The 25953-nt window shown below is 45.5% G+C and overlaps 1 protein-coding gene across 6 annotated transcripts in view; it reads left to right on the top strand.

Annotated features, from left to right (window-relative positions):
* Nucleotides 1-5512: 5512 nt before the first annotated feature.
* RGS12 (regulator of G protein signaling 12) overlaps nucleotides 5513-25953 on the top strand; it is a 72235-nt gene continuing 51794 nt past the window's right edge. For all 6 annotated transcript variants that reach the window (XR_009156349.1, XM_058193452.1, XM_058193451.1 and 3 more), the window contains exons 1-3: nucleotides 5513-7416; nucleotides 12726-12845; nucleotides 24870-24891. Coding sequence is in view for 5 of the 6 variants with exons in the window: in XM_058193452.1 (XP_058049435.1) it covers nucleotides 5587-7416; nucleotides 12726-12845; nucleotides 24870-24891 (1972 nt within the window). In the remaining variant the exon portion in view is untranslated. The remainder of the gene's footprint in view (nucleotides 7417-12725; nucleotides 12846-24869; nucleotides 24892-25953) is intronic.

Genomic DNA, 25953 nt, shown 5'->3' with positions numbered 1-25953 from the left:
TAGGAGTCACGGCAACCGTCGTAAATACGAGCCGGTTGCCAAGCGTCCGAATTTTGATCCTTGTGACTGCGGGGATGCTGCAGTGATCATAAGTGCGAAAAGAGGGCCCAAGTCCCTGTTTTCAGTGCCGTTGCAAGTTTCGGACGGTCGCTAAACAAACTTGTCACAAGTTGAGGACTGCCTGCCTTGCAAGGCCGCCTGTCCGTTTCCGAGAATCTTTGCTAGTTCTTTGCATTTTCTTCCCCAGGGCTTCATCCTCCTTGGCTGGGCTGGGTAAGCGAAATAAGAGGGGAAATAAGAGGCTACTTTTTCCTTCCAGGTCCGGCTGCAGGGGCTGCTTCAAACCTTTCATTTGCTTCCCTCTGTTCCTCTGCTTTGTTTTGTTTTGGTTTTGGCTTTGCTTCCCTTGTCGGCGTTTCCATGGCACACCTATTGCAGCCGGCCTTTTAGAATAGAATAGAATAGAATAGAATAGAATAGAATAGAATAGAATAGAATAGAATAGAATAGAATAGAATAGAATAGAATAGAATAGAATAGAATAGAATAAGGAGAATAGAAAAGAATAGAATAGAATAAGGAGAATAGAATAGAATAGAATAGAATAGAATAGAATAGAATAGAATAGAATAGAATAGAATAGAATAGAATAGAATAGAATAGAATAGAATAGAATAGAATTTATTGGCCAAGTGTGATTGGACGCACAAGGAATTTGTCTTGGTGCAAATGCTCTCAGTGTACATAAAAGAAAAGATATGTTCATCAAGGTAGAATAGAATAGAATAGAATAGAATAGAATAGAATAGAATAGAATAGAATAGAATAGAATAGAATAGAATAGAATAGAATAGAATAGAATAGAATAGAATTTATTGGCCAAGTGTGATTGGACGCACAAGGAATTTGTCTTGGTGCAAATGCTCTCAGTGTACATAAAAGAAAAGATATGTTCATCAAGGTAGAATAGAATAGAATAGAATAGAATAGAATAGAATAGAATAGAATAGAATAGAATAGAATAGAATAGAATAGAACAGAATTTTATTGGCCAAGTGTGATTGGACACACAAGGAATTTGTCTTTGGTGCATCTGCTCTCAGTGTACATAAAAGAAAAGATACCTTCATCAAGGTACAACATTTACAACACAATTGATGGTCAATACATCAATATAAATCATAAGGATTTTCAAATAATGCTTAAATGCCTGGCCAGCCTCAGTTTGCCTGGGTTGACCCTGCCAGGTTCTTTGGGGGGGCAGCACCCCCTCTATGCGCAGGGTGGGACTCAGAGCACCCAACTGGGCTTGGCTGTACTAAGTGCTCTCGCTATCTTCCTTCCTTCCTTCCTTTTCGTTTCCTTCATCCCTTCCGTTCCTCCCTCCCTCCCTCCCTCCCTCCCTCCCTCCCTCTTCCTTCCTTTTCATTTCCTTCCTTCCTTTTTGTTTCTTTGCTTCACTCCCTCTTCCTTCCTTTTTGTTTCCTTCCTTTTCATTTCCTTCCTTCCTTCCTTTTCATTTCAGGTGTTGTACCTTGTGATTCTTGACGAAGGTATCTTTTCTTTTATGTACACCGAGAGCGTATGCACCAAAGACAAATTCCTTGTGTGTCCAATCACATTTGGCCAATAAAAAAATTCTATTCTATTCTATTCTATTCTATTCTATTCTATTCTATTCTATTCTATTCTATTCTATTCTATTCTATTCTATTCCCTTCCTTCCTTTTTGTTTCCTTCCTTTTCATTTCCTTTCTTTCTGTTTCTTTCTTTCCTTCCCTTGCTCCCTCTTCCTTCTTTTTGTTTTCATTTCCTTCCTTTTCATTTTTTCTTTCCTTCCTTTTTGTTTCCTTCCTCCTCTTCCTTCCTTTTCATTTTTCCTTCCTTCTTTTCATTTCCTTCCTTCCTTCCTTCCTTCCTTGCTTTTTGTTTTCATTTCCTTCCTTTTCATTTTTTCCTTCCTTTCTTTTTGTTTCCTTCTTTCCTTCCTTCTTTGCTTTTTGTTTTCATTTCCCTCCTTTTCATTTTTCCCTTCCTTCTTTTTCATTTCTTTCCTTCCCTCCCTCTTCCTTTCTTTTTGTTTCCTTCCTTTTCATTTCCTTCCTTCCTTTTTCCCTTCCTTCCTTCCTTCCTTCTCAGTGGTTAGAATGCAGTATTGCAGGCTAACTCCCTGCTCACTCCTGGAAGTTCGATCTTGATCGGCTCAAGGTTGACTCAGCCTTCCGTCCTTCCGAGGTTGTTTAAATGAGGACCCAGATTGTTGGGGGCAAGAGGCTGACTCTGTAAACCGCTTAGAGAAAGCTGGAAAGCCCAGTGAAGCGGTATATAAGTCTCTTCTTCCTGCTCTTGGTATTATTCAAACTTGTCCTTCTTCTCCTTTGGTTTTTGTGATATAATAAATTATAAACAATTATAATAAATTATTGCCTTATACGGGATATCAGAAATGCAGGCAGTCGTTCATTGTGCGATCACAATTGAGCCTCAAATTCTATGTCTCTAAGTGAGATGTTTGTAAAGTGAGCTTTGACCCCAAGGTTACGATTTTTCTCGCCACGTTGGCTAAGCGAATCCCTGCGCGCGGTTGTGAAGTGGATCTAGTTTTCCCCAGGAATTCTGCGCCGCAGAAGGTCACAAAATGGGATCGCGTGACCCCCCACCCCATCCCTGGGCCATTGCGACCGTCGTAAATGCGAATCAGGCGTCAAGCATCCAAATTTTGATCGCGCGACGCCCCCGAGGATGTCGCCATGGCCGTAAGTGAAAAAACGGTCGCGAGTCGCTTTTTTTTTTCAAATGGCGTTGTAACTTCAGACGGTCACTAAGTGAACCGTTTTTAAGTCGAGGACTGCCTAGACTTTCTATCTATCCCATCTGTTATCTTTTTTTCAGAATACCCTTCCTTGTGCTTGCCGTCTTCTTAATTATTACTGAGTCTGAGAACTAATCATTATCCTAGAATAATAGCTGTGCTCTAAAATGCCTTTGATCCCTGCCTCCCTTTGCTCAATAAAGCCCTTTGATAATTGCTCACAGGTGTGGTGCCTTTCTTGAACCCGTTTCCCGAGCTTCACAAGTCTGGCTGGCCCTATTTGACCTGGCCAGGGATGGCCGCTGCTCCAGGCCACCCTCAGGGACCGGAAGATGGTTGGGCATGCCAGAGTTGAAGTCTGCTTGTGTTCCAGATGGGGAAATTCTGTGGGAGGGCGGGATGAAGGGAAGGTTAGAGAGGGGAGGAAGGAAAAGGGAGGGAGAGAAGGAAAGAAAGAAGGAAGGAAAAGAGGGAGTGAAGGAAGGAAGGAAGGAAAAAAGAACTGGAAGGACGGAACGGATGGAGGAAAGGAAGGAGAGAAAGTTAGAGAGGGGAGGAAGGAAAAGGAAGGGAGAGAAGGAAAGAAAGAAGGAAGGAAAAGAGGAAGGAAGGACAGAAGGGAGTGAGGAAAGGAGGGAGGGAGGGGTAGAGAAGGGAGGAAGGAGAAGGGAAAGAAGGAAAGAAAAAGGAGGGGAGGAAGGGAAGAAAAAAGAACAGGGAGGGGTAGGGAGGGGAGGAAGGAGAAAGGAAGGTGAGGGAAAGAGAAAGAAAGAAAAGAGGAAGGGAGAAACAAAGAACAGGAAGGGAGGGTGGGAGGAGTAGAAAGGGGAGGGAGGAAGGAAGGAGAGTGAAGGAAGAAAGGAAGAAAGGAAAAACAGGAAGGAAAGGAGGGAGGGAGGGGTAGAAAGGAAGGAAGGAGGAAGGAGAGAAGGAAGGAAGGAGGAGGGGTAGACAGGGAAGGAGGGAGGAAAGGAGGGCAAAGTGAAGGAAGGAGGAAGTAAGAGGGAGGGGTAGAAAGGAAGGAAGGAAGGAAAGGAAGGAGGAGGGGTAGGGAGGGAGGAAGGAAAAGGAGGGAGGAAGGAAGGAAAGAAGGAAGGAAGGAGGGAGGGAAGTGGGAGGGAGGGGTGAACAAGGAAGGAAGGAAAAGAGAGGGAGGGAGGGAGGAAAGAAAGAAGGAAAGAAAGAAAGAGAAGAGAAGAGGAAGGAAGAAAGGCAACGGAGTGAGCCGGGCTCTTTTTCTGCTTCTGTTCTTCCTGTGCTTTCTGCTGATTCCTTTCCCAGGGCTCCACCAGAGGTTGCTGCTTACAGTCGTGGCCAAAATTCTGGAAATCTTTTGGGAAAAGTGTATTTTGGAAGTTTGATGGCTAATAACACCACTTTTTTGGGGGGGGGAGTTTCAAGATAATCCTATTCCACTGCTGGAATGGCCCGGGAATAGCCCAGACCTTCACCCAATGGAAAATCTATGGATTTTCAGACTCAAGAAACTTGCTAGTCAGGAGCGACCCAGCAATAAAAACCCAGTTAATAGAAGCCATCATTCAATCTTGGTTTCCCATTAGAACAGCTGCAGAACTCAAAGACTTGGTTCATTCCATGGGAAGACGTTGTAAGGCCGTAATTCATGCTAAAGGTTACCCAACGAAGGATTAAGTGACATGGGGATCATTTTTGCATATCTCGTTTTTTCTATGGCGATCATTTTTCTATATTTCATTTTTTCTACGTGCTTCACTTTTCTTCTTTATACTGTAACTGTTATTCTAATAGCAAATCCTTCATAAAAGTTATTGCATGACATTCTTAATTCAATTATCTTTCCATTGATACATAGTTTTATGGTACTACTCCCCCCCATAAAAGGTGGAGTTATTAGCTAGTTTTAGAAAATACACTTTTCCCAAAAGGTTTCCCCAGTTTTAGCCACTACTGCAGACTCCCTGCCATCGGCCCCCTAGCCAAGCAGAGGAAAGTGGGGAGACATGGCTGTCTTTCTCTTCTTCCTCTCTTGGGGTAACTGAGTCAATACGGCAGCCCATGGGTTTGGTTTGCAGGACAGGCGGTCCTGGATTTAAAACGGTTTTGTTCGTTTAGTGACTGTTCAAAGTTAATTGGCCCCGAAAAAAGTGAGCTATGACCAGTTTTCAAACTTACAACCATTGCAGCGTCTCCATGGTCACATGATCAAAATTAAGACGCTTGACGACTGACTCGTAGTTACGACGGTCGTAGTGGCCCCGGGGGAGATGTCACGTGATCCGCTTTGGCGACCTTCTGACGGGCAAAGTCCGCGGGGGCAGCTGAAGTCGCTTCAGGACCGTCTGACGAACTGAACAAAGTCAGCGATTCACTTAATGATGGTGGCAAGAAAAGTCGTAACATGGGACAAAACTCACACAGGTGTCTCCCTTAGCGACAGAAATGTTTGGCTCCGTTACGTTCGTAAGTTGAGTCACGGGGGGGAAGCCAGGTACACCTCCCAATCGGGTGACTAACTTGCCAGGTGTCGTGATTCACTTACCAACGGCGGCAAGGAAGTTTGTAAAAAGGGGCAAACCTCGGTTAGCAAAGACAAATTCAAACACCAAAGGCAAATTCCTTGTGTGTCCAGTCACACTCAGCCAATAAAGAATTCTGTTATCTATTTTTCCAAAGTCTCAACCTCTTTTTTCAGATGTTCTTTTTTTCCCCTTTAGGGCGTGGGAAGATGCGGACTTGATAGCCCACGAAAATGTAATTTTTGGAGAGGTTCTCTGGCCCTACCAAATCCCAGCATGTACAGATCAGGCGAGAAGCCGAAACGGCGGCTACGCGCTCACAGCTCCAGCATCCGAAACGTCGAAATTGCCCGAGGGAGAGCAGGATACGGTTTTACTCTTTCTGGCCAAGCTCCCTGCGTGCTGAATTCTGTTTTAAAAGGAAGCCCTGCAGATTACGTGGGGCTGAAGGCAGGGGATAAAATCTTCGCCATCAACGAAATTAACGTGAAATGGGCCTCCCACGAAGATGTGGTGAAGCTGATCGGGAAATGCTCTGGGGTTTTGCACATGGTCATTGCCGAAGGCTACGGTCACGCGGAAGCTGGTTCCAGCGAGGACGAAGATGGCCTTCATGATGGGAAGGGGTGGCCAAAGACCAAGCTTGACCTGAAAGGCCCGGGGATAAACCGGGCGGTGAAAGTGGTCGAGGAAATGCAATCCGGCGAAATTTTCAACATGATCTTCGAAAGTTCCAATATTTCTGCGGGCGATACACAGGCGCCAAAACGAAAGGAAAGGCCCGTTCACGAGGGGGTTAAGTTGGAAGCAGAACCTCCCCCCGAGAGCGATAAACCCCTCACACCGTATAACACGGAGAGGCCCCAGGCCTTGAACCATGACTTGTTTTTTCAAGCTGGACTGGAGGACCCAGAATGCTGCGGAATCGATGCGAGCGTTTTAAATGTGGCCATGGTTGTGGGCTACTTGGGATCCATTGAACTTCCTTCTTCTAGCTCAAATCTGGAGTACGACAGCTTGCAGGCCATCCGTGGCTGCATACGCCGCCTTCGGGCCGAGCAAAGGATCCATTCGTTGGTGGCCATGCAGATCATGCACGACGCCATTCAGCTGCGCACGAACCCGTCTGCCGTGATTGCTACCTACCCAGCCGAGAAGCTGGCCTTTAGCGCGCTCTGTCCCGACGACAAAAGGTTTTTTGGACTGGTCACCATGCAGAGCGTTGAGGAGGCGAGCTTAGCTCCGGAGGATGAAGCGGTCTTGAGGACATCCTGTCACGTCTTTATGGTGGATCCGGAGCTCTTCAGTCATAAAATTCATCAGGGTATCGCCCGACGGTTCGGATTGGAATGCACAGCCGATCCAGACACTGACGGTTGCCTCGAGTTCCCCTTGTCGTCTCTCCCGGTCCTTCAGTTCGTCTCCGTCCTGTACAGGGACATGGGGGATTTCATCGAGGGGGTGAGGGCCAGGGCCTTCCTGGATGGAGAAGCGGACGCCCAGCGGAACAACAGCATGAGCAGTAACAGTGACAGCGGGATCGGGAACGTCAACCAGGAGGAAAAAAGTCGGGTTTTAGTAGTTGATTTGGGAAGCAACTCCAACAAACACGCGCTTAGCAATCTCCAGGTCAGTCCAATAAACAGAGCTCAAAATTCCCACTGGAATTTTGGTCACGAACAAGAAAACATAGGATTGGGAGCCACGTTTCAGAACGACAAATCTCAAAACCTAAGTAAATTCCTGGCGTCTTCGGCTCACGTTGACGTTCTGGGGACGTCGTCGAAAACCTCAGGGCCCCCGGGTCAGAAGAACCCCGGGGACCATCAGCGGTGGTTGCCTGCACACGTCCTGAAAGACTGGCAGCACGGATGCCTAAGCGACCAAGAGTCGTACACGGATTCTACCGACGGCTGGTCAAGTGTCAACTGCGGGACACTTCCGCCTCCCATGAGTAAAATCCCAGCGGACAGATACAAAGTCAGCGGCAGCTTTGGTCCGCCTCATCTCCTGTCCCCAAAGAAAGAAGTGGCGGAGACAGAATTTCCGAGGGAGGATCGCTTGGATTCTCGACATGGGTTCAGATCCCCCAAAGAAGACAAGAAAGTACGTCTCATATTGAAATACGCGTAGTCCTTGGCTTACAAACAATTCGCTTAGTGTCTGTTCTGTAACACAAGTGTGCTTTTTCTATGTCGTGCAATAAGGGAATGTGTGTGTGTGTGTGCGCGCGCGTGTTAATGCAGGTAGTCCTGCATTACAACAGTTCATTTAGTGTCTGCTCAATAACACGAATGTGATTTACTTTATTTCCTGCAAGAGGGGACTCTTTTTATATACCATATTTTTCGGACTATAAGGCGCACCTAAATTTAGAAGAGGAAAACAACAACAAAAAAGTTTTTAGCCTCCATGAGACCCATTTGCGGGCCTTTTTTTCAGGCCTTTTTTTTTTCAACCCATTTTCAGGCCTTTTTTTTTCCAACCCATTTTCAGGGCTTTTTTCAGCCTGTTTTTGAGGCTTTTTTCAGCCCATTTTTGAGGCTTTTTTTTTTGCCCTTTTCAAGGGTTTTTTCGGGCCGTTTTTGTGGCTTTTTATGGCCCATTTTTGAGGCTTTCTTTGGGCCGTATTTGAGGCTTTTTTTCAGCCCATTTTTTAGGCTTTTTGGCTCGTTTTTGAGGCTTTTTTCGACTTGTTTTTGAGGCTTTTTTCAGCCCATTTTTTAGGCTTTTTATGGCCCATTTTTGAGGGGGTTTTTTTGGCCCTTTTCAAGGGTTTTTTTTGGGCCGTTTTTGAGGCTTTTTTTGGCCCATTTTTGAGGCTTTTTTTGGGTTGTATTTGAGGCTTTTTTTCAGCCCATTTTTTTGACTTTTTTCAGCCGATTTTTGAGGCTTTTTTGGCTCGTTTTTGAGGCTTTTTTCAACCTGTATTTTCAGCTTTTTTCAGCCCATTTTTGAGGGTTTTTATGGCCCATTTCTGAGGCTTTTTTGGCCCATTTTTGAGGCTTTTTTGGGCCGTATTTGAGGCTTTTTTTCAGCCCATTTTTTTGACTTTTTTCAGCTGATTTTTGAGGCTTTTGGGCTCGTTTTTGAGGCTTTTTTCGACCTGTTTTTGAGGCTTTTTTAAGCCCATTTTTGAGGGTTTTTATGGCCCATTTCTGAGGCTTTTTTCGGCCCGTTTTTCAGCCTCTTTCGTGGGCAGAGCTTCAGCAATATTTGGTCTGTAAGACGAACAAACATTTTCACCCCCTTTTGGGAGACAAAGAAGTGCATCTTATCGTCTGATACACACACACACACACACACACACACACACACACACTCACTCACACACAGCTCAGAGAGGGCTGTAAAGCACTGTGAAGCAGTATATAAGTACTGCTATTGTCCTTCCTTCCTTCCTTCCTTCCTTCCTTCCTTCCTTCCTTCCTTCCTTCTCCTTTTATCTACTTTTAGCTGTACAATTTGGGATGAACCCCAAATTGGATGGCGTGGGAGTAGGAACGGATTTCCAGAGAAAAACCTGCAGACCGCAGGAACCGTTTCCACCGCTCAGGTGACCCTGAGGACACAGAAAAACCTCCAAGCGGCCTCAACGACCCTCTAAAACAGGGCTCCCCAACCTTGCTGGCTGGGGTATTCTGGGAGTTGAAGTCCTCCAGGCTTAAAGTTGCCAAGGTTGGAGACCCCTGCTCTCAAAGGATGCAAAGGACTATCAATCCTTCCGTTCCCCACCTTCCAGTCAGAGCCGAAGAAGCTTCTCGGATGAGAAGCGAAACATCTCCAGAGAAAAAACAAGAAAAGTCCAGTTGCCTCTTGAAAAAAAAAACAAGAAAAATCACCCATGGGACATTTTGTTCCCTACCAAATGTACAGGCCTAAATCTGGATCCACCCCCGTTGCCTGCTCAGAGTTGCAGGGTGGAGGCAGGATAATGGCGAGCGTGAACCTTCCACAGGCACGTCGGAAGGAGCAGGGCTGCTATTTCCAGCGTTCGCCATTTCAGAAAATGTATTTCTTTCCCCCCAACCCCCTCTCAAATTCACAGCACCCCCGTAATAAGGACGTTTTTAGATCCTATTGTTTAAAAATAGAACGAAACCCTGCAATTAAGAAGATTTACATGGCTGGTGCACCCAGCGTGAAACAAATCCCAGCTGCCGCTAATTTTGCTCGACAAAGAACTTGAAACCTTGCAAATGGAAACAAAAAACCGGGCAGTATAATTACACAACAAAAAGAACTGGATGTAAAGTTGTGCAGTTGTGTTAGCATGGTTCGCGCAACTCTGGACTATTTCATCCAATATCAGCTCCTCCTAATGAATTGGAATGAGGGATTTCTTGGGGTGATCGTGAGTACAAGAAACTATTACTTTATCGAGTGTCTCCCAAGTGCTAGAACTAATCATCATCATCTTCTTTTAATTACCCCATAATCCCTTGCAGGGTGGAGTCTAGGCAACTGAATGGAGCAAGCAGAGTGTTTTACTGGCCGGATGCCCTTCCCTGTCGCCAATGAGGAGTTTTGTTCGGCAGATACATTCTCGGTGTGCCCAGAGAGAGAAATATCTGCCTCTATCTAGGATCGAACTCACAGCCTCCTGATTGTGAGGCGAGAGCTCCACCTCTAGGCCACTGCACCAGTCCAAGTGCTAGGGCTAGTATTCTTCCGAAATAAAAAAGCCAAAAGTGATCCATCAAATACAGCTGGTCCTCGACTTACGACTACAATCGAGCCCAAAATTTCTGTTGTTGAGCGGGACGTTTGTGAAGTGCTTTTTCAGGAGGCAACTGGACTTTCTTGTTTGTTTGTTTGTTTTCTTTTGAAGACGTTTCACTTCTCATCCAAGAAGCTTCTTCAGCTCAGACAGGATAATGGGGAATGGAAGGATTTATTGGAAAAGCCCGTTTGGGACCACCGTGACCTGGACGACTGAGTATCCCCCACAGACATTTGCGAAGTGAGTTTTGTCCCCTTTTATGACCTTCCTTGTCTCGGTTGTTCAGTGAATCACTGCCATGGATAAGTTAGCAACCCTGTTGTTAAGCAAATCCGGCTCCCCCACGGATTTTGCTGGTGAGAAGGTCGCAAAAAGGGGGATCACGTGATCCCGGGACACTGCAACGGTCATAAGTATGAGCCAGTCGCCAAGCATCTCAATTTTGGTCCCATGATCATGGGGCTGCTTCAAAGGTCATGTGGAAAACAGCCCTGCAGCCAGTCCCTGTTTTTCAGTGCCTTGAACGGTCAGTAAATGGACTGTTGTAAGTTGAGGACTGTCTGTCCAAAGTTATTATCCTGAAGTCGTCCCATTGAACAGGAGAGCATGTCCTTGTTTCCGATGGACGTAACAACATGGCAGAAGATGGAGGCATCAAATAGGTAAAGATAAAGGTTCCCCTCGCACATACGTGCTAGTCGTTCCCGACTCTAGGGGGCGGTGCTCATCTCCGTTTCAAAGCCGAAGAGCCAGCGCTGTCCGAAGACGTCTCCGTGGTCATATGGCCGGCATGACTCAACGCCAAAGGCGCCCGGAATGCTGTTCCCTTCCTACCAAAGGTGGTCCCTGTTTTTCTACTTGCATTTTTTACATGCTTTCGAACTGCTAGGTTGGCAAAAGCTGGGACAAGTCACGGGAGCTCACCCCATTACGTGGCACTAGGGATTCGAACCGCTGAACTGCCGACCTTTTCGATCGACAAGTTCAGCGTCTTACCCACTAAGCCACCGCATCCCTAGGCATCAAAAAGGGCCAGTTTAATGCCCCCTAACACCAGCACATCATCTGGGTTGCTTGGATGCGCTCTCAAGCATCAAGGATGGAGGCTACCAAGTATTATCATCTTGACCTGCCTTTGGCTGTCTTGCCTGGGGCTCATGGGAGTCGGAGTCCAAAACTCAGTAAGATACATGGTACAATTACAATAGCGGCCAAAATTGTGGAAACCTTTTGGGAAAGGTATATTTTCTAAAACTAGCTAATAACACCACTTTTTTTTTTTTTTTTTGGAGTAGTACCATATTAATGGAAAGATAATTTAATCAAGAATGTAATACAATAACTTTTATGGAAGATTTGCTATTAGAATGGGAGTTACAGTATAAAGGAGAAAAGTGAAACATGTAGAAAAAAGGAGATATATAAAAATTATCCCCATGTCAGTTAATCTTTAGTTGGGTAACCTTTAGCATGAATGACGGCCTTACAACAGTCTTCCCATGGAGCGAACCAAGACTGAGTTCTGCAGCTGTTATCATGTGAAACCAAGATTGGATGATTGCTTCTATTAACTGGGTTTTATTGCTGGGTCGCTTCTGACCAACAGGTTTCTTTAGTCAGCTCCATAAATTTTCCATTGGGTTAAGGTCTGGGCTACACACTCAGAAGCTTGGCAACTGGCTCATATTTAGGACCGTTGCTGGGTTCCCAGGATCATGTGGATTCCCTTTAGCGACCTTCTGACCAGCAAAGTCAATGGGGAAGCCACTTTCGCTTAACAACCAGGTTACTAATTTCATCAACCACCATTGTGGCCCGCCAGCAGCCAGCAGAGTTGCCAGCAGAGTCGGACAGTGAGGAGGTTGGGGAGGAACGTGGGCCAGTCCTGGAGTCTAAGGAAGGCTCTGACCAGGGCTCTGTGTCGGAGGCAGAGAGGGGGCCAGGGCCATCTGGTAGAGTTATGTGCTGCCTCTGGAATCTGACATCAGCGAGGCAGAAGAACAGGGGGAGCCTGTTCCCAGTGTGCGCATGCGCAGAGCTGCCAGAAGGCAAGAACAATTCAGGAAAAAAAGGGCAACTCAGGAGTAAGGCTTGGAGATGATCGGCCCCTCCCATAAGACATAAAAGAAGCAAACGGACCTGAGCCTTTGCAGGAAGCAATTAGTTCATATAGTCAATTCAAGCTCTGAGAAGCTCCGTTTGACTCTGTGCTCCGTTTGGCCTTGCAAAACTAATGGGCAGTTAGGTCCCTGGCAGCGTTTCAAGGGAGATAAAGGTGGGTGCTTATCAACATTACCCTGAAAGACTGAGTCAACTCCAGCAGACGCCTGTCGGAATCTGCACAGACTGAATCATTAGGGGCTGTGAATGACCATAATTCACAGCCGTCTCAATAAAAGAGGGTTTTTGGGGACTAAAGAGTGCAATTTATGCTTTCTCAGGAAGCCTAGGTCAGAACAACCGCAGTGATTCACTTAGCAACAAGAAAGGTCGTAAAATCGGGCAAAACTGGCTTTTACGAATGCTTCCGGTGCCCCCAACACTTTCGTCTTTCTTCTCCTTTGTGCGTCGGGAACGGGCTTTAAAATAACGCTTCATGAAAATCTTCTTTCAAGGAAGCGCCAGGGGAAATAGATCACGAAGAACGCAGGTGGAAACCTACGCTCAATGTCTGTTTTTGTGGCTGATTTAGGGCGCGAAGTTCGGACCCGCTTTCGGATTGGTCCAACTCTTCCATCACTCCTCTTCGGCTCGGAGATCGTTTGGGCGCTCCAAGAGATTCAGCGTTACCCGTTCGCTCGAGGATCTCGAGGTAACTGACGACTTTCATGATTTCGGAGCGAAGACGGTCAGTGCACAGTTTATTTTTGATGCAGGAAAATTAAGCCCAAATGTACTTCTGGATAGTCTGTCTTGAAGTCACTTTATGCTTCCCCGGTTCCTCATTTTTGAGTCTTACGTTCTGCTTTTCTTAGCAACATTTAGTATTCGTAACTGCAAAAGTTTTCTTCCAGAGGGGCTGGTTGGTTGATTTAGATGTTGGGGGACAGTTGTCTGATCACTGAGTGGTGCGGTGGCCTAGAGGTGGAGCTCTCGCCTCACAATCAGGAGGCTGTGAGTTCGATCCTAGGTAGAGGCAGAGATTTCTCTCTCTGGGCACGATGAGAATATATTTGCTGAATGTACCGTATTTTTCAGACTATAAGACGCTCTGGACTATAAGACGTATTCCAAGCTGTGGGGATCGCTACCGCCCATCGCCGCTGCCACCTATCGCCGCCTCCACACACACCATTTTTGGTCTCTGCACGTCCCGTTTTTTGGTCTCAGTGTACCCTGTTTTTGGCCTCTGCGTGCCCCATTTTTGGCCCATTCCAGGTGCTGCCACCGCCACCTATCCCCTCCGCCTGGAACAGGTTGAAAATGGGGTGCATGGAAGCCAAAAACGGGAAGTACAGAGATTGAAAATGGGGTGCGCCAAGGCGGTGATAGGTGGCAGTGGTGATGGGCCAGTGATGGTAGCGATGGGCGGTGGCGTTCCCTGCAGCCTGGAACAGCTGATAGGCAGTATTCCGGGAGGCCGATCCAACCGCCACTCAGCTGCTCGTTCTGAATCAAGCTGTGCTGAAGCAAACCAGGCTGTTTGCTGTAAGGAGGCAAATTGCTGGGAGGCTGAAGGGTGGAGGCCAGCGGGTGGGTGGGGCTTCGGCAACATTCGCTCTATAAGACACACAGACATCTCCACTCACTTTTGGGGGGGAGTATTTTTTTTTATTTTATTTGCATTTATATCCCGCCCTTCTCCAAAGACTCAGGGCGGCTTACACTATGTTAGCAATAGTCTTCATTCTATTTGTATATTTATATACAAAGTCAACTTATTGCCCCCAACAATCTGGGTCCTCATTTTACCTACCTTATAAAGGATGGAAGGCTGAGTCAACCTTGGGCCTGGTGGGACTAGAACCTACCGTAATTGCAGGCAGCTGCTGTTAATAACAGACTGCATTAGCAGTCTGAGCCACAGAGGCCCCTGTCTTATATGTCTTATACACCGAAAAATAACATAACACCACATTGGTGACAGGAAGGGCATCCAGCCAATAATCACTCAGCTCCATTCAGTTGCCCAGACTCCACCCTGCAAGGGATTATTATGGGATCATTAAAAGATGATGATGACGATGATTGTGTGATCACCGAGGGCATAATTCTAAATTTAAATTTTAAACTTTTAATGGTAATTTTATTGGGTATTTTTATGGTCATCGACGGTTTTAATCTGGCCTTTTCATTGAATAAGCTTTTTAATGGTTATTTTAATATGTATATTTATTGTTTTAAATGTTTTTTTAAATAATAAAGCTATGAGGTCCCTTCCTTCGTATAGGATAGCTCCTGAGGTAGCCCAGCATCGGTTGTGTCAATGCATAACCTCGCATCTGTGGCCCTGGACCAGAGGTAGCTGCTATAGCCCAGACGCTTGCCTCTATTCTTCTAGACCAAGAGCAGGGGTGAAATCCAGCAGGTTCTGACAGGTTCTGGAGAACCAGTAGTGGAAATTTTGTGTAGTTCGAAGAACCGGCAAATGCCATCTCTGGCTGGCCCCGGAGTGGGGTGGGAATGGGGATTTTGCAGTATCCTTCCCCCAGGAGTGGGGCGGGAATGGGAATTTTGTGGTATCCTTCCCCTGGAGTGGGGTCGGAATGGAGATTTTGCAGTATCCTTCCCCTGCCATGCTCACCAAGCCACACCAAGCCACACCCACAGAACTGGTGGTAAAAAAAATTTGAATTTCACCACTGACCAAGAGTGTCCAACTTTGGCAACTTTAAGACTTCTGAACTCCAACCTGGCTCAGCAGTAGTAACTGTGAGAGGGATCTTAGAGTCCTAGTGGACAATCCCAACAGAGGGAAAGTCTCAAGATCACATGAAGTGTTAATGCCACTTGGTAAGACCACACTTGGAATATTGCATCCACTTTCGGTCACCATGATGTAAAAAAGATGTTGAGACTCTAGAAAGAGTGCAGAGAAGAGCAACAAAGATGATGAGGAGACTGGAGGCTAAAACATATGAAGAACGGTTGCAGGAACTGGGTATGTCTAGTTTTATGAAAAGAAGGTCTAGGGGAGACATGATAGCAGTCTTCCAATATCTCAGGGGTTGCCACAAAGAAGAGGGAGTCAAGCTATTCTCCAAAGCACCTGAGGGTAGAACAAGAAGCAACGGGTGGAAACTCATCAAGGAGAGAAGCAACCTAGAACAAAAGAGAAATTTCCTGATAGTGAGAACAATTGATCAGTGGAACAGCTTGTCTCCAGAAGTTGTGAATGCTCCATCATTGGAAGTTTTTAAGAAGAAATTAGACAACTATTTGTCTGAAACGGTGCAGGGTTTCCTGCCTGGACAGAGGGTTGGACTAGAAGACCTCCAAGGTCCCTTCCAACTCAGTTATTCTGTTCTGTTCCATTCTGTCGTTAAGAACCGATGGTTCTGACTTTGAAGCTGTGCAGTGGATCTGGTCACATCCAGATGGTCCTGGAATCGAGCCAAGAAGGATCCAAGACGAGGATTCCATCCACTCCCTCATATCTTTCAGCATCTGGATCAATCTAATAACAACAACCTTTTATTTTTTTATTTTTTATTTTTTTGGCTTCTTATTGCTGGATTCCGAGGAAACAATGCAGTGGAATATTAACTGCAATAGGGGAGGTATTTTATTTTTATTGCAGGTTTCCTAAACCCTCGAAACATCTGTATTTAAAAACAGAGTTCAGAGCGTAACCTGAAAAAATAATAATCCAGAACCATGTTCTAACCATCTTGGTTTGCTTCAGTCCATGGCTAAGTCGGTGAGCTCTTGTGAGCACCGAAGAACGGTAGAAGCAAAGCTATCTTTCTCACGTTCGTTAAGTGAGCATTGGCCCCATTTTACCCTCTGTCCTGCCACCGTCGTTAACCGGATGCCGTTGTTAAGTTGGAAAAACGGATGTAAAGTGAATCCCATCGATTTTGCTCGTCAGAAGGTGGGGGGCCGAAAGGGGGAAATTGCACGACCCCGGGACTCTGCAACCGTCGTAATTACGAGGCCGTTGCCAAGCGTCTGCATTTTGGACCGCAGGGGATGCTGCGACGGCCATAAAGGTGAAACGAGGCCATAACTTTGAAATGTCACTAAAGGAACCATTGCAAGTTCGAGGACTTTTAATTGGTTCTACGGAACGTTCTTTTCCACCTTTCGGAGCCCGCTGGTATCAGAGAAGAGGGCGTGGTGCCCGCTTTTTGCGGGAATCCTGTTCTGCCAGGAGAGGAGAAGACCTCGTAAACCTAACGGGGTGAAGAAGCGAGCAAGTCGATTGGAGCAAGCCACAGACCCGACTGGCGTGTGTGCTTGTAATCTTTTGCGGACGTGCAGCGACACGCCAAGAAGGAGCGACGAGCAACAAGCTTTTACAGGATTGTTTGAATCCGGAGCTAAAGATTCAACTCACCTAAAGGAAGACTTGAACTAAACCTCCCCCAACTCCAAAAAAAAAAAATTTTTTTAAAAATCAAAACTCTGGGCGAAATCTCGTACGGCTAATCCACCAATATGCTGTCTCGGTCGACGGTTCAATTGCTATGCAGGGATTGTCACAAAAGGAATTTAAAACCTTGAGTTTGGGCTGCCACTACTCCACGTTGCAGCGCGGTAGAAGAAGCCTACGTTGAACCTGGGTGGGTCCACGCTGCGGGGGGGGCGGTGAGAAAGGAGGGAAGGAAGGAAGGAAGGAAGAACACAACACTTCACACTCCCAGTTGTGACTGTGAGGAAGGAGAAGGGGAGCATGCCTCAGCGACCAACCAGAGAATTTTACTTAAATGAAAGATAATTCCCTGAAGTCTGTTTGTTCATGGATAAGATTTGCAAAGCCGTTCATGTAAGTTTTACTTTTCTTTTTAAAAAAAAAAGGTGGGGAGAGAAATAGTCTATATTGGGTTTTAGGGGAAAAAATTCTTTCTGTCTTTATTCTGCATATTGGTGGGTTTTTTTCCCTATTGGTTATTTGACGATGTCGGCGAACAATACAATCATTTCCCAGTATTTCTAACGCTAAATGGCGACTTTCCCGTGTAAGCTTCTCTAAGCCATGTGAAATATTTATTCTTTGGGTTTTTTTTCCTAGACGGTTTTTTTTCTTAGCTGCTTTTTTTGTTGTTGTTGGTTCAACTCTTTTTGTTGGCTCGTTCAAAATTTTAATCCCCTCGAGTAGGTTTTGTGCCTTTGGAATTGAGCGGAGGAAAATACTTCAAAAGATCGGGGTGGGATATTGAAAAAATCGGGCAGATTGATGGCAGAAAGTTTAAAACACTGGGATTGATTATTTCATATGCTGTTTTTATCCTTTTTATCCTTGTTGGGGGGGGGGATGTTTTTCGAGGTGCCCTGGGTTGAGAAGGAACTAAACAGGGCGTCTGTCTGCGTAGCCTTGTTTTGGATTGCACGTTTTCCGCTAGGATCTCACCCGGTTTGTCAATTTAACATCTGATATTCAGGCATTTATAACTCTCCTCTCCAAATGTTTTAATCTCTGTTCGTTGTCTGACGTGAGGTATGGAGGATACAGTAGTGGCCAAAATTGTGGAAACCTTTTGGGAAAAGTGTATTTTCTAAAACTAACTACTAACATCACTTTTTTTTTTTGAGCAGTACCATAAAATTATATATCAATGAAAAATTATATATCAATGGAAAGATAATTGAATCAAGAATGTCATGCAATAACTTTTAGGAAGGATTTGCTATCAGAATAGCAGTTATAGTATAAAGCAGGAAAGTGCAACACGTAGAAAAAACGAGGTATACAAAAAATGATCATCAAAGAAAAAACGAGATATACAAAAATTATCACCATGTCAGTTAATCTTTAGTTTAATTCCTTAGCATGAAATTACGGCCTTACAACGTCTTCCCATGGAGTGAACCAAGTCTTTGAGTTCTGCAGCTGTTCTAATGGGAAACCAAGATTGAATGATGGCTTCTATTAACTGGGTTTTATTGCTGGGTCGCAAGTTCTGACTAAGAAGTTTCTTTCGTCGGCTCCGTAGATTTTCAGTTGGGTTAAGGTCTGAGCTATTCCCAGACCATTCCAGCAGTGGAATAGGATTATCTTGAAACTCCCCCCAAAAAGTGGTGTTATTAGCCATCAAACCTCAAAAATACACTTTTCCCAAAAGGTTTCCACAATTTTGGCCACTACTATATGCATTTCTTCTCGATAGGAACAGCTACTGGCAACGAATGATTAGATGATGAGTTAAGAAATGAACGAAACTTGGCCCGACATTACAGCGAACAATCCTCCCACTACAGGTCGTCCTCCACTTACAACTGTTCATTTAGTGACCGTTCAAAGTTACGACGGCACTAAAAAAAGTCACGACCGTGTTTTTTTTCACACTTATGATTGTTGCGGCATCCCCACAGTCCCCTGATCCGAATTCAGATGCTTTGCATCTGGTTCATAGTTACGACGGTCGCGGCGTCCCGGCTGGGGTCCCACAATCCCCCTTTTTTTTTTTCTGCGACCCCTCCTGATGACAAAGCCAGTTTCGCTGAACAAGCAACCGTTGTTAACGACTTAACGACGGCCACGATTCGCCCGATGAGAGCGGTGAGGAAAGCCGCAAAACGGGGCCCAAACTCGCTTGATGGGTGTTTCACTTAAGCGACGTAAATTTGATGCTTGGCTGTGGTTGTAAGTCGAGGATCACACACACCCCCGCCCATGCAGCCAGCAAACTTTGTTTCTGTACGTCTGCCTGTTATTACGGTCTCTATTCATGCGAATGGGTGGGTTAGATCAGGGGTCTCCAACCTTGGCAACTTTAAGCCTGGTGAACTTCAACTTCCAGAAAGCTTTGCTGGCTGGGGAATTCTGGGATTTGAAGTCCGCCAGGCTTAAAGCAGGTGTGATGTGCTCCCGGTTCGGACCACATCACCCGATCTGTTAGCGATGGTGGCGGGTGGTTTGGAGAACCAGTAGCAAAAATCCGTGCCCCCCCCCCCATACCTAGCTGAGCCGCACAATCATCAGAGAGTGTTTTTTTTTTTAACTTTTAAAAACATTTTTCCTTTGGCCCAAAAAAAATGCTTTTAAAAGTAAAAAAAAAAGCCTCTGATGATCGCGTGGCTCAGCTGGGATCGTCAAAGGCTTTTAAAAGCATTTTTTCTACAACCTCTTCGGCCAAAGAAGTTGTAGAAAAAATGCTTTTAAAAGTTTTTAAAAGCCTCTGATGATCGTGGTGGCTCAGCTGATCGTCAGAGGCTTTTTTTCTTTTAAAAGCATTTTTCTACAACCTCTTCGCCAAAGAAGTTGTAGAAAAATGCTTTTAAAAGTTTTTAAAAGCCTCTGATGATCGTGGTGGCTCAGCTGATCGTCAGAGGCTTTTTTTTTCTTTTAAAAACAAAAAGTGCTTTTAAAAGAAAAGAAAAGTCTCTGATAATCAGGCCACTCAGCTGGGATCGCCAGAGCCTTTTAAAAGCATTTTTTAACAACCTCTTCGGCCGAAGAGGTTGTAGAAAAAATGCTTTTAAAAGTTTAAAAAAAAAAAAAGTTGGGCACGCCCACCCAGTCACATGACCCCCCCCCCTCACCAAGCCACGCCCACAGAACCGGTAGTAACAAATTTTACAGTTCATCCCTGGCTTAAAGTTGCCAAGGTTGGATTAGATGACAGACAAAGAGAATTCCGGCAGGGTCTCACACCAGGTAGGAAGGGGGCAGGAGGATTTTAATAAAAGCTTGCCCTATTGGCTCACATCTGCCTCTTCTCCCCCCCCCCCATATCCCCCCCCCTGACCTGCAGTTGGGTTGAGGGATCCCCCATCTTCAATTTTTAGCTGCTTTAAGGATTATTTTTGGGCTTCTACACCTTGAGTTGAACAAGCTTCCATCCTCCCTACGAAGTCTACGAAAAGTACTCGGATAGGAAGAAAAAGAAAAAAAAAAACAGGCCGAGCCAGATACACACACACACACAGGTCAACAAGGCAAAAATTGGGAGTGAAAAGTTAAAAGTAATGAGTTGGAAGTTAGAAGAAGCGGACGGGGTGGAGAAATCAGGTAGTTTAAGTAGGTTGGAGTGAGCGATGGGAAAGCTGACGCCATCCTGAAAAAAGACGACAAAACAAACCATTTAGAATTCTTTGTCTGCATTGGACACACACACAAGGAATTTGTTTCCGGTGCATAAGCTCTCGGTGTACATAAAAGCTATAAATCAGTGACGGCGAACCTTTTTGTGCCCAAACCGGAATATGTGTGTGTGCGCACGCGCAACAGAGCGCCCGGAAACTCGAAGGCCATCTGGTGTTCTGGTTTCCAGCTGGTGTATACGCACTGACCAACTGGTCTTCACGCACCCCAGAGTCCAAAAACTGGAAGACCAGCTAGCTCAGCGGTTCTCAACCTGTGGGTCGCGACCCCGTTGGGGGTCGAATGACAATTTGCCAGGGGTCGCCTAAGACCATCGGAAATATGGGAAGTATACTTGCGAGTCGAAGAATCGCGCTCCAATGGTTGACTCCACAATCCAGCTGCAGGCTCTTCAAATCGCTAGTCGAATTCGGCTTCAGGCGCAATGAATTAAGAAAGAGAGAAATCTTTGCTCTGATGTCTCCCTCTCAAGCCAGCTGCAATCACTCCCAATCGCTAGTCTAATTTGGCTTCAGGCGCGATAAACTTAATAGGGGAGGAGTCTCCGCTTTAATGCCTCCGTCCTCAAGGCAATCGCAAGCAGTTCAGATCGCTAGCCAATGTGGCTTCAGTCGCGATAAATTCAAAACGAAAATAATTTTACGGTTGGGGTCACCACATCGTGGGGAATTGTATTAAAGGGGTCGCAGCACTATAAAGGTTGAGAACCACTGAGCTAGCTGGTGAGCATGCGCGTACCAGAACAGCTGACAACGGCACACATGCTCACAAAGAGGGCTCTGGCATGCCTGCCATAGGTTCGCCATCACAGCTATAAGTGATAAATCATGATCATGGTCATCGGAAAGATGCATTCATCACATGTCGTAAAATACAACCCTTAGTGATGGTCATAGGATACTAACAAGATGCGATCGGAAGAATCTGGAACCGAACACACTCAAAACCGTAGAAATGGTGGTAGACTTTAGGAGAAACCCTTCCATACTTCCACCTCTCACAATACTAGACAACACAGTATCAACAGTAGAAACCTTCAAATTTCTAGGTTCTACCATATCGCAAGATCTAAAATGGGCAGCTAACATCAAAAACATCATCAAAAAAGCACAACAAAGAATGTTCTTTCTGCGCCAACTCAGTAAGCTCAAACTACCCAAGGAGCTGCTGATTCAGTTCTACAGAGGAATTATTGAGTCTGTCATTTGCACCTCTATAACTGTCTGGTTCGGTTCTGCAACCCAACAAGAAACACAGAATTCAGAGGATAATTAGAACGGCAGAAAAAACAACGGCTACCAACCTGCCTTCCATTGAGGAGCTGTATACTGCATGAGTCAAAAAGAGGGCCGTGAAAATATCTACAGACCCCTCACATCCTGGACATAAACTGTTTCAACTCCTACCCTCAAAACGACGCTATAGAGCACTGCACACCAGAACAACTAGACACAAGAACAGTTTCTTCCTGAAGGCCATCACTCTGCTAAACAAATAATTCCCTCAACACTGTCAAATTATTACTAAATCTGCACTGCTATTAATCTTCTCATTGTTCCCATCACCCATCTCCTTCCACTTATGACTGAATGACTGTAACTTTATTGCTTGTATTCTTGCAATTTATACTGATATTGATTGTTTCCTGATTGCTTAATTGTAGCCTATGACTGTCATTAATTGTTGTATCGTGTTAAATTTGTACTCTATGACTACCATTAAGTATTGTAAGTGTTGTACCTTGATGAAGGTATCTTTTCCTTTATGTACTCCGAGAGCCTATGCACCAAAGACAAATTCCTCGTGTGTCCAATCGCGCTTGGCCAATAAAAAATTCTATTCCATTCTAATCGACATTGCTTATCAAAGTTTATCAATCAAAAAGCAACCAAGATCCTGAAAAGCGACAGAACAACAACGCAGACTTTCCCTTGCTCTGCAGTGGTTCAGTTCCAATTATGCCTAATTTGCCTGGCGAGAACAGTGCGGTTTTATTAAAGAATTCTGGTTTTTCATCCTTGCAATTTAACAGCACACCAAAAAATGAGAAAGGCGTGGATTACAGAAATGCAAATCTAAATTGCCTCATTAAAAATAAAAAGTTATTCTCGTACAGTTTTAAGTATCCGGTGCTTACTGTAAGGTTAGGCGAGCAAATGTGGACCCCTTTTTTTCAATATCTGCAAGCAGAGGTAGTCCTCGTCTTACAACCGTTCGTTTAGTGACCATTCGAAGTTACGACGACACTGAAAAAAGGGACTTTGGGGGGGCCCCCCGTTTTTCACACTTAGGACTCTCCTGCAGCATTCTCGTGGTCACATGATCAACATTCAGTCCCTTGGCAACCGGTTCCTATTTATGACGGTCGCAGGCTTCCTGGGGACGTCACGTGACCCCGCTTTTGCGACGATGGGGAAGCCCGATCACTTAATAACCACGTGACTAACTTGACAAGTGCAATGATTTGCTTAACCACAGTGGCGAGAAAAGTTGTAAAAACAGGGCAAACGTCCCTTCCCCAGTGTTTCGCTTAGCAACGTAAATTTTGGATCTCAACCAGGGGTGAAATGCTCCCGGTTCAGACCGGATTGGCTGATCCGGTAGCAATGGTGGAAGGTGGTTCAGAGAACCGGTAGCAAAAATCCCTGCCCCAACCCCACCCCACTCTGCACATGCCTAGCTGAGCCGCGCAATCGTCAAAGCCTTTTTTTGTTTAACTTCTAAAAGCATTTTTTAAACAACCTCTTCAGCCGAAGAGGTTGTTAAAAAAAATGCGTTTTCTGACGATCCCAGCTGAGGTGCCTGATCTCGGAAGCTTTTTTTTTTTTTTACTTTTAAAAGCATTAATAACAGGGGCCTCTGGTGGCTCAGATTGCTAATGCAGTCTGTTATTAACAGCAGCTGCCTGCAATTACTGCAGGTTCAAGTCCCACCAGGCCCAAGGTTGACTCAGCCTTCCATCCTTTATAAGGTAGGTAAAATGAGGACCCCAGATTGTTGGGGGCAATAAAAGTTGACTTTGTATATAAATATACAAATAGAATGAAGACTATTGCTAACATAGTGTAAGCCGCCCTGAGTCTTCGGAGAAGGGTGGGATATAAATGCAAATAATTAAAAAAAAGGTAAAAAAGCTGAAAAAAGAAAGAAAGAAAAGAGAGAGAGAGAGAGAGAGAGAGAAAGAAAGAAAGAAAGAGAAAGAAAGAAAAGGAAGGAAGGAAGGAAGGAAGGAAGGAAGGAAGGAAGGAAGAAAGAAAGAAAGAAAGGAAAAATGAAGGAAGGAAGGAAGGAAGGAAGGAAGGAAGGAAGAAAGAAAGAAAGAAAGAAAGAAAGAAAGAAAGAAAGAAAGAAAGAAAGAAAGAAAGAAAGAAAGAAAGAAGAAAGAGGGAGGGAGGGAGGGAGGGAGGGAGGGAGGGAAAAGGAGAGGAAGGAAGGACTACAAACCTGGCACTAAACGCAGCTCCAGGGGATAATCCAGGGCTGGAAGGGACCTGGAGGTCATCTAGCCCAACCCTGCTCCAGCAGGACATGGTTAGTGAGTTTCTGTCTTTGCATCCCCCATCCCCCCCCGTAACATAGCCACACCCACCCAGTCACATGACTCCCTCCCCACCAAGCCACACCCACAGAACCAGTAGGAAAGAAATGTAGATTTCACTACTGGGCTCAACTTTGGTCATAAGCCGAAGTCATGAGCCGAGGACTGGATTTACTGCGATGCCTGAATTCTCCAGTAAGAAATCAGAGCGGAAGTTAGCTGCTCTGTCAGGGGAGGGGTGGGTGGGCTCAGAGTTCTCCCAGGGTGGGAAGCGAAGGGTCTCCCAAAAGCAAAAATAATCCCTTTGGCCACTTGAATCTTCTGGCATATCCTGTCCCTGAGAAATAATTATATGATGTAGTCAACCTGGTACCTACCGCTCACTAGTGGGCATTCCAGCTTTCTTGGTGGGCGGTAGGGGTTTTGTCCGATACTGAAGCACTTTCCTTTTTTTTTTAATTTAATTGACTTTCCAAAAAAAAAAATTCATAGCATTATTTAAAAACATTTTCATTAGGTTTTCATAAAATTCCCCGTGACCATTTAAATTTCTGAAAATGTACTATTTGTACCGCCCGCGCATAAGTTTAGTTCACGTTACGTAAGTGAAACTGAATGGCGCTATAGAGCCTCGTCCCAGAATAGCTCGCGCATCTCCCCCCACACCACCCAGCTGTAACAGACAAGCAGAGCTGGTAGCCGGCGCCCCCCAAAAAAACCCAATCCACGATGCGCGAGAGGCATGTGCAGACGATGATACACGACATATTACTGTGGAACCGGTGGGCGGTTAGAAAATTTTACTACTAACAGAGATACAAAAGTGGGCGGTAAGTACAAAAAGGTGGACTACCCCTGATGTAGGATATACTGTCGCCCTCCCTCCGAAATCAACTTTAGTCTTTCAAAACTTACTGGGAACATTTTGTTCTCGTTAACGGACCGAATCAAATCCCATTGAATGGGCCGACGGCTTGAAGGTTGGATGAAAGGGTTGGATAAAGAATCTGGCTCAGATCTTTGAATTTCCCAGTTTTTGCATTCATGACTGATCGTTTCTCTCTCTCTCTTCTTCCCTTCTCTCCTTGCAGTCTACAACCGTGTCTGATGGAGGTAAGCTAAATGCTTTTGTGTTGATGAAAAGAACTGATATGTTTTTTTGGCACTTTGACAATGAATGATACTAGCAGTGATGACGTTACCTAGTTGGGTCATGAAATGATTACAAGAAAACAAGGAAGCTCAGAGAACACCAAGGACCCCACAGTCATTCTCCTTTTCCTCCTCCTCCTCCTCCTCCTCCTCCTCCTCCTCCTCCTCCTCCTCCTCGTTTCCTCGTCTCCTCACACCCCATTCCCTTCTACCGCTGATAATGTTACCTAGTTGGGTCATGAAACGTCTGCAAGAAAACCAGCAAGCTCAAAGAGCACCAAGGGACCCCTCACTTCAACCCTGAGCTACAAATATTCTCCTTTATTAATGATGCTTTTGCGTAAAGTAACAGCAAAGGTGTCTATTTGTTTATAGACTAACCGTTAGGTCTAACTTCCACCAAACTCACGCTCAATTTGAACCGGTTACTCATTCAAACATCGATGTTGCGGGAGGATGGTGTTGGAAGAGTGTGCCATAGGTGGGACCCTTGAATTTGCGAGGGGAGGGGCAGAGGTGGGGGGGATCTGGGGCATGGGGGAGGGGGTAAGGAATCCGTGGCCGGCAGAGACCACTGGCAAGAGGAGATGAGGGAATTGTGGCAGTGGCTCATGGAAACATGGAGCCAGAGCAGCGGTGAAAATGCTCCCGGTTCTGTCCGGATGTGGCGATCCGGTAGCGATCGTGGCCGGTGGTTCGGCGAAGCTCCGCCCACCCGCCGGGGGGGGGTCATTACTTCCTGGTTTTGCGTCTTAGTACACTCCGAAAAGTACATTAAATTTAAAAGTTTTCAACCCGACCCTAGGCCTTCTTAATTTTCTTTAGGGAAGCGGGAAAGCCCAGAACGAAGCTGTTTGTGTAGAGGGCAGGTGTGTGTGTGTGTTGCTTTTTTTTCCATTGGCCTCTCAGCTGTGACCACTTGAGCGCTGCAGCGCCTGTCCTTGTATTGCGCTGCAGGTTGAATAATTCATATCCCTTCGGCAACAGCCACGAAGGGCCTTTTACGTTCAATTATTGATACCG

This window comes from Ahaetulla prasina, chromosome 8, assembly GCF_028640845.1.
Source record: "Ahaetulla prasina isolate Xishuangbanna chromosome 8, ASM2864084v1, whole genome shotgun sequence".
Taxonomy (NCBI): Eukaryota; Metazoa; Chordata; class Lepidosauria; order Squamata; family Colubridae; genus Ahaetulla; species Ahaetulla prasina.
The sequence above is the reverse complement of the archived record's forward strand: the minus strand, read 5'-3'. Positions and strand labels throughout refer to the sequence as shown.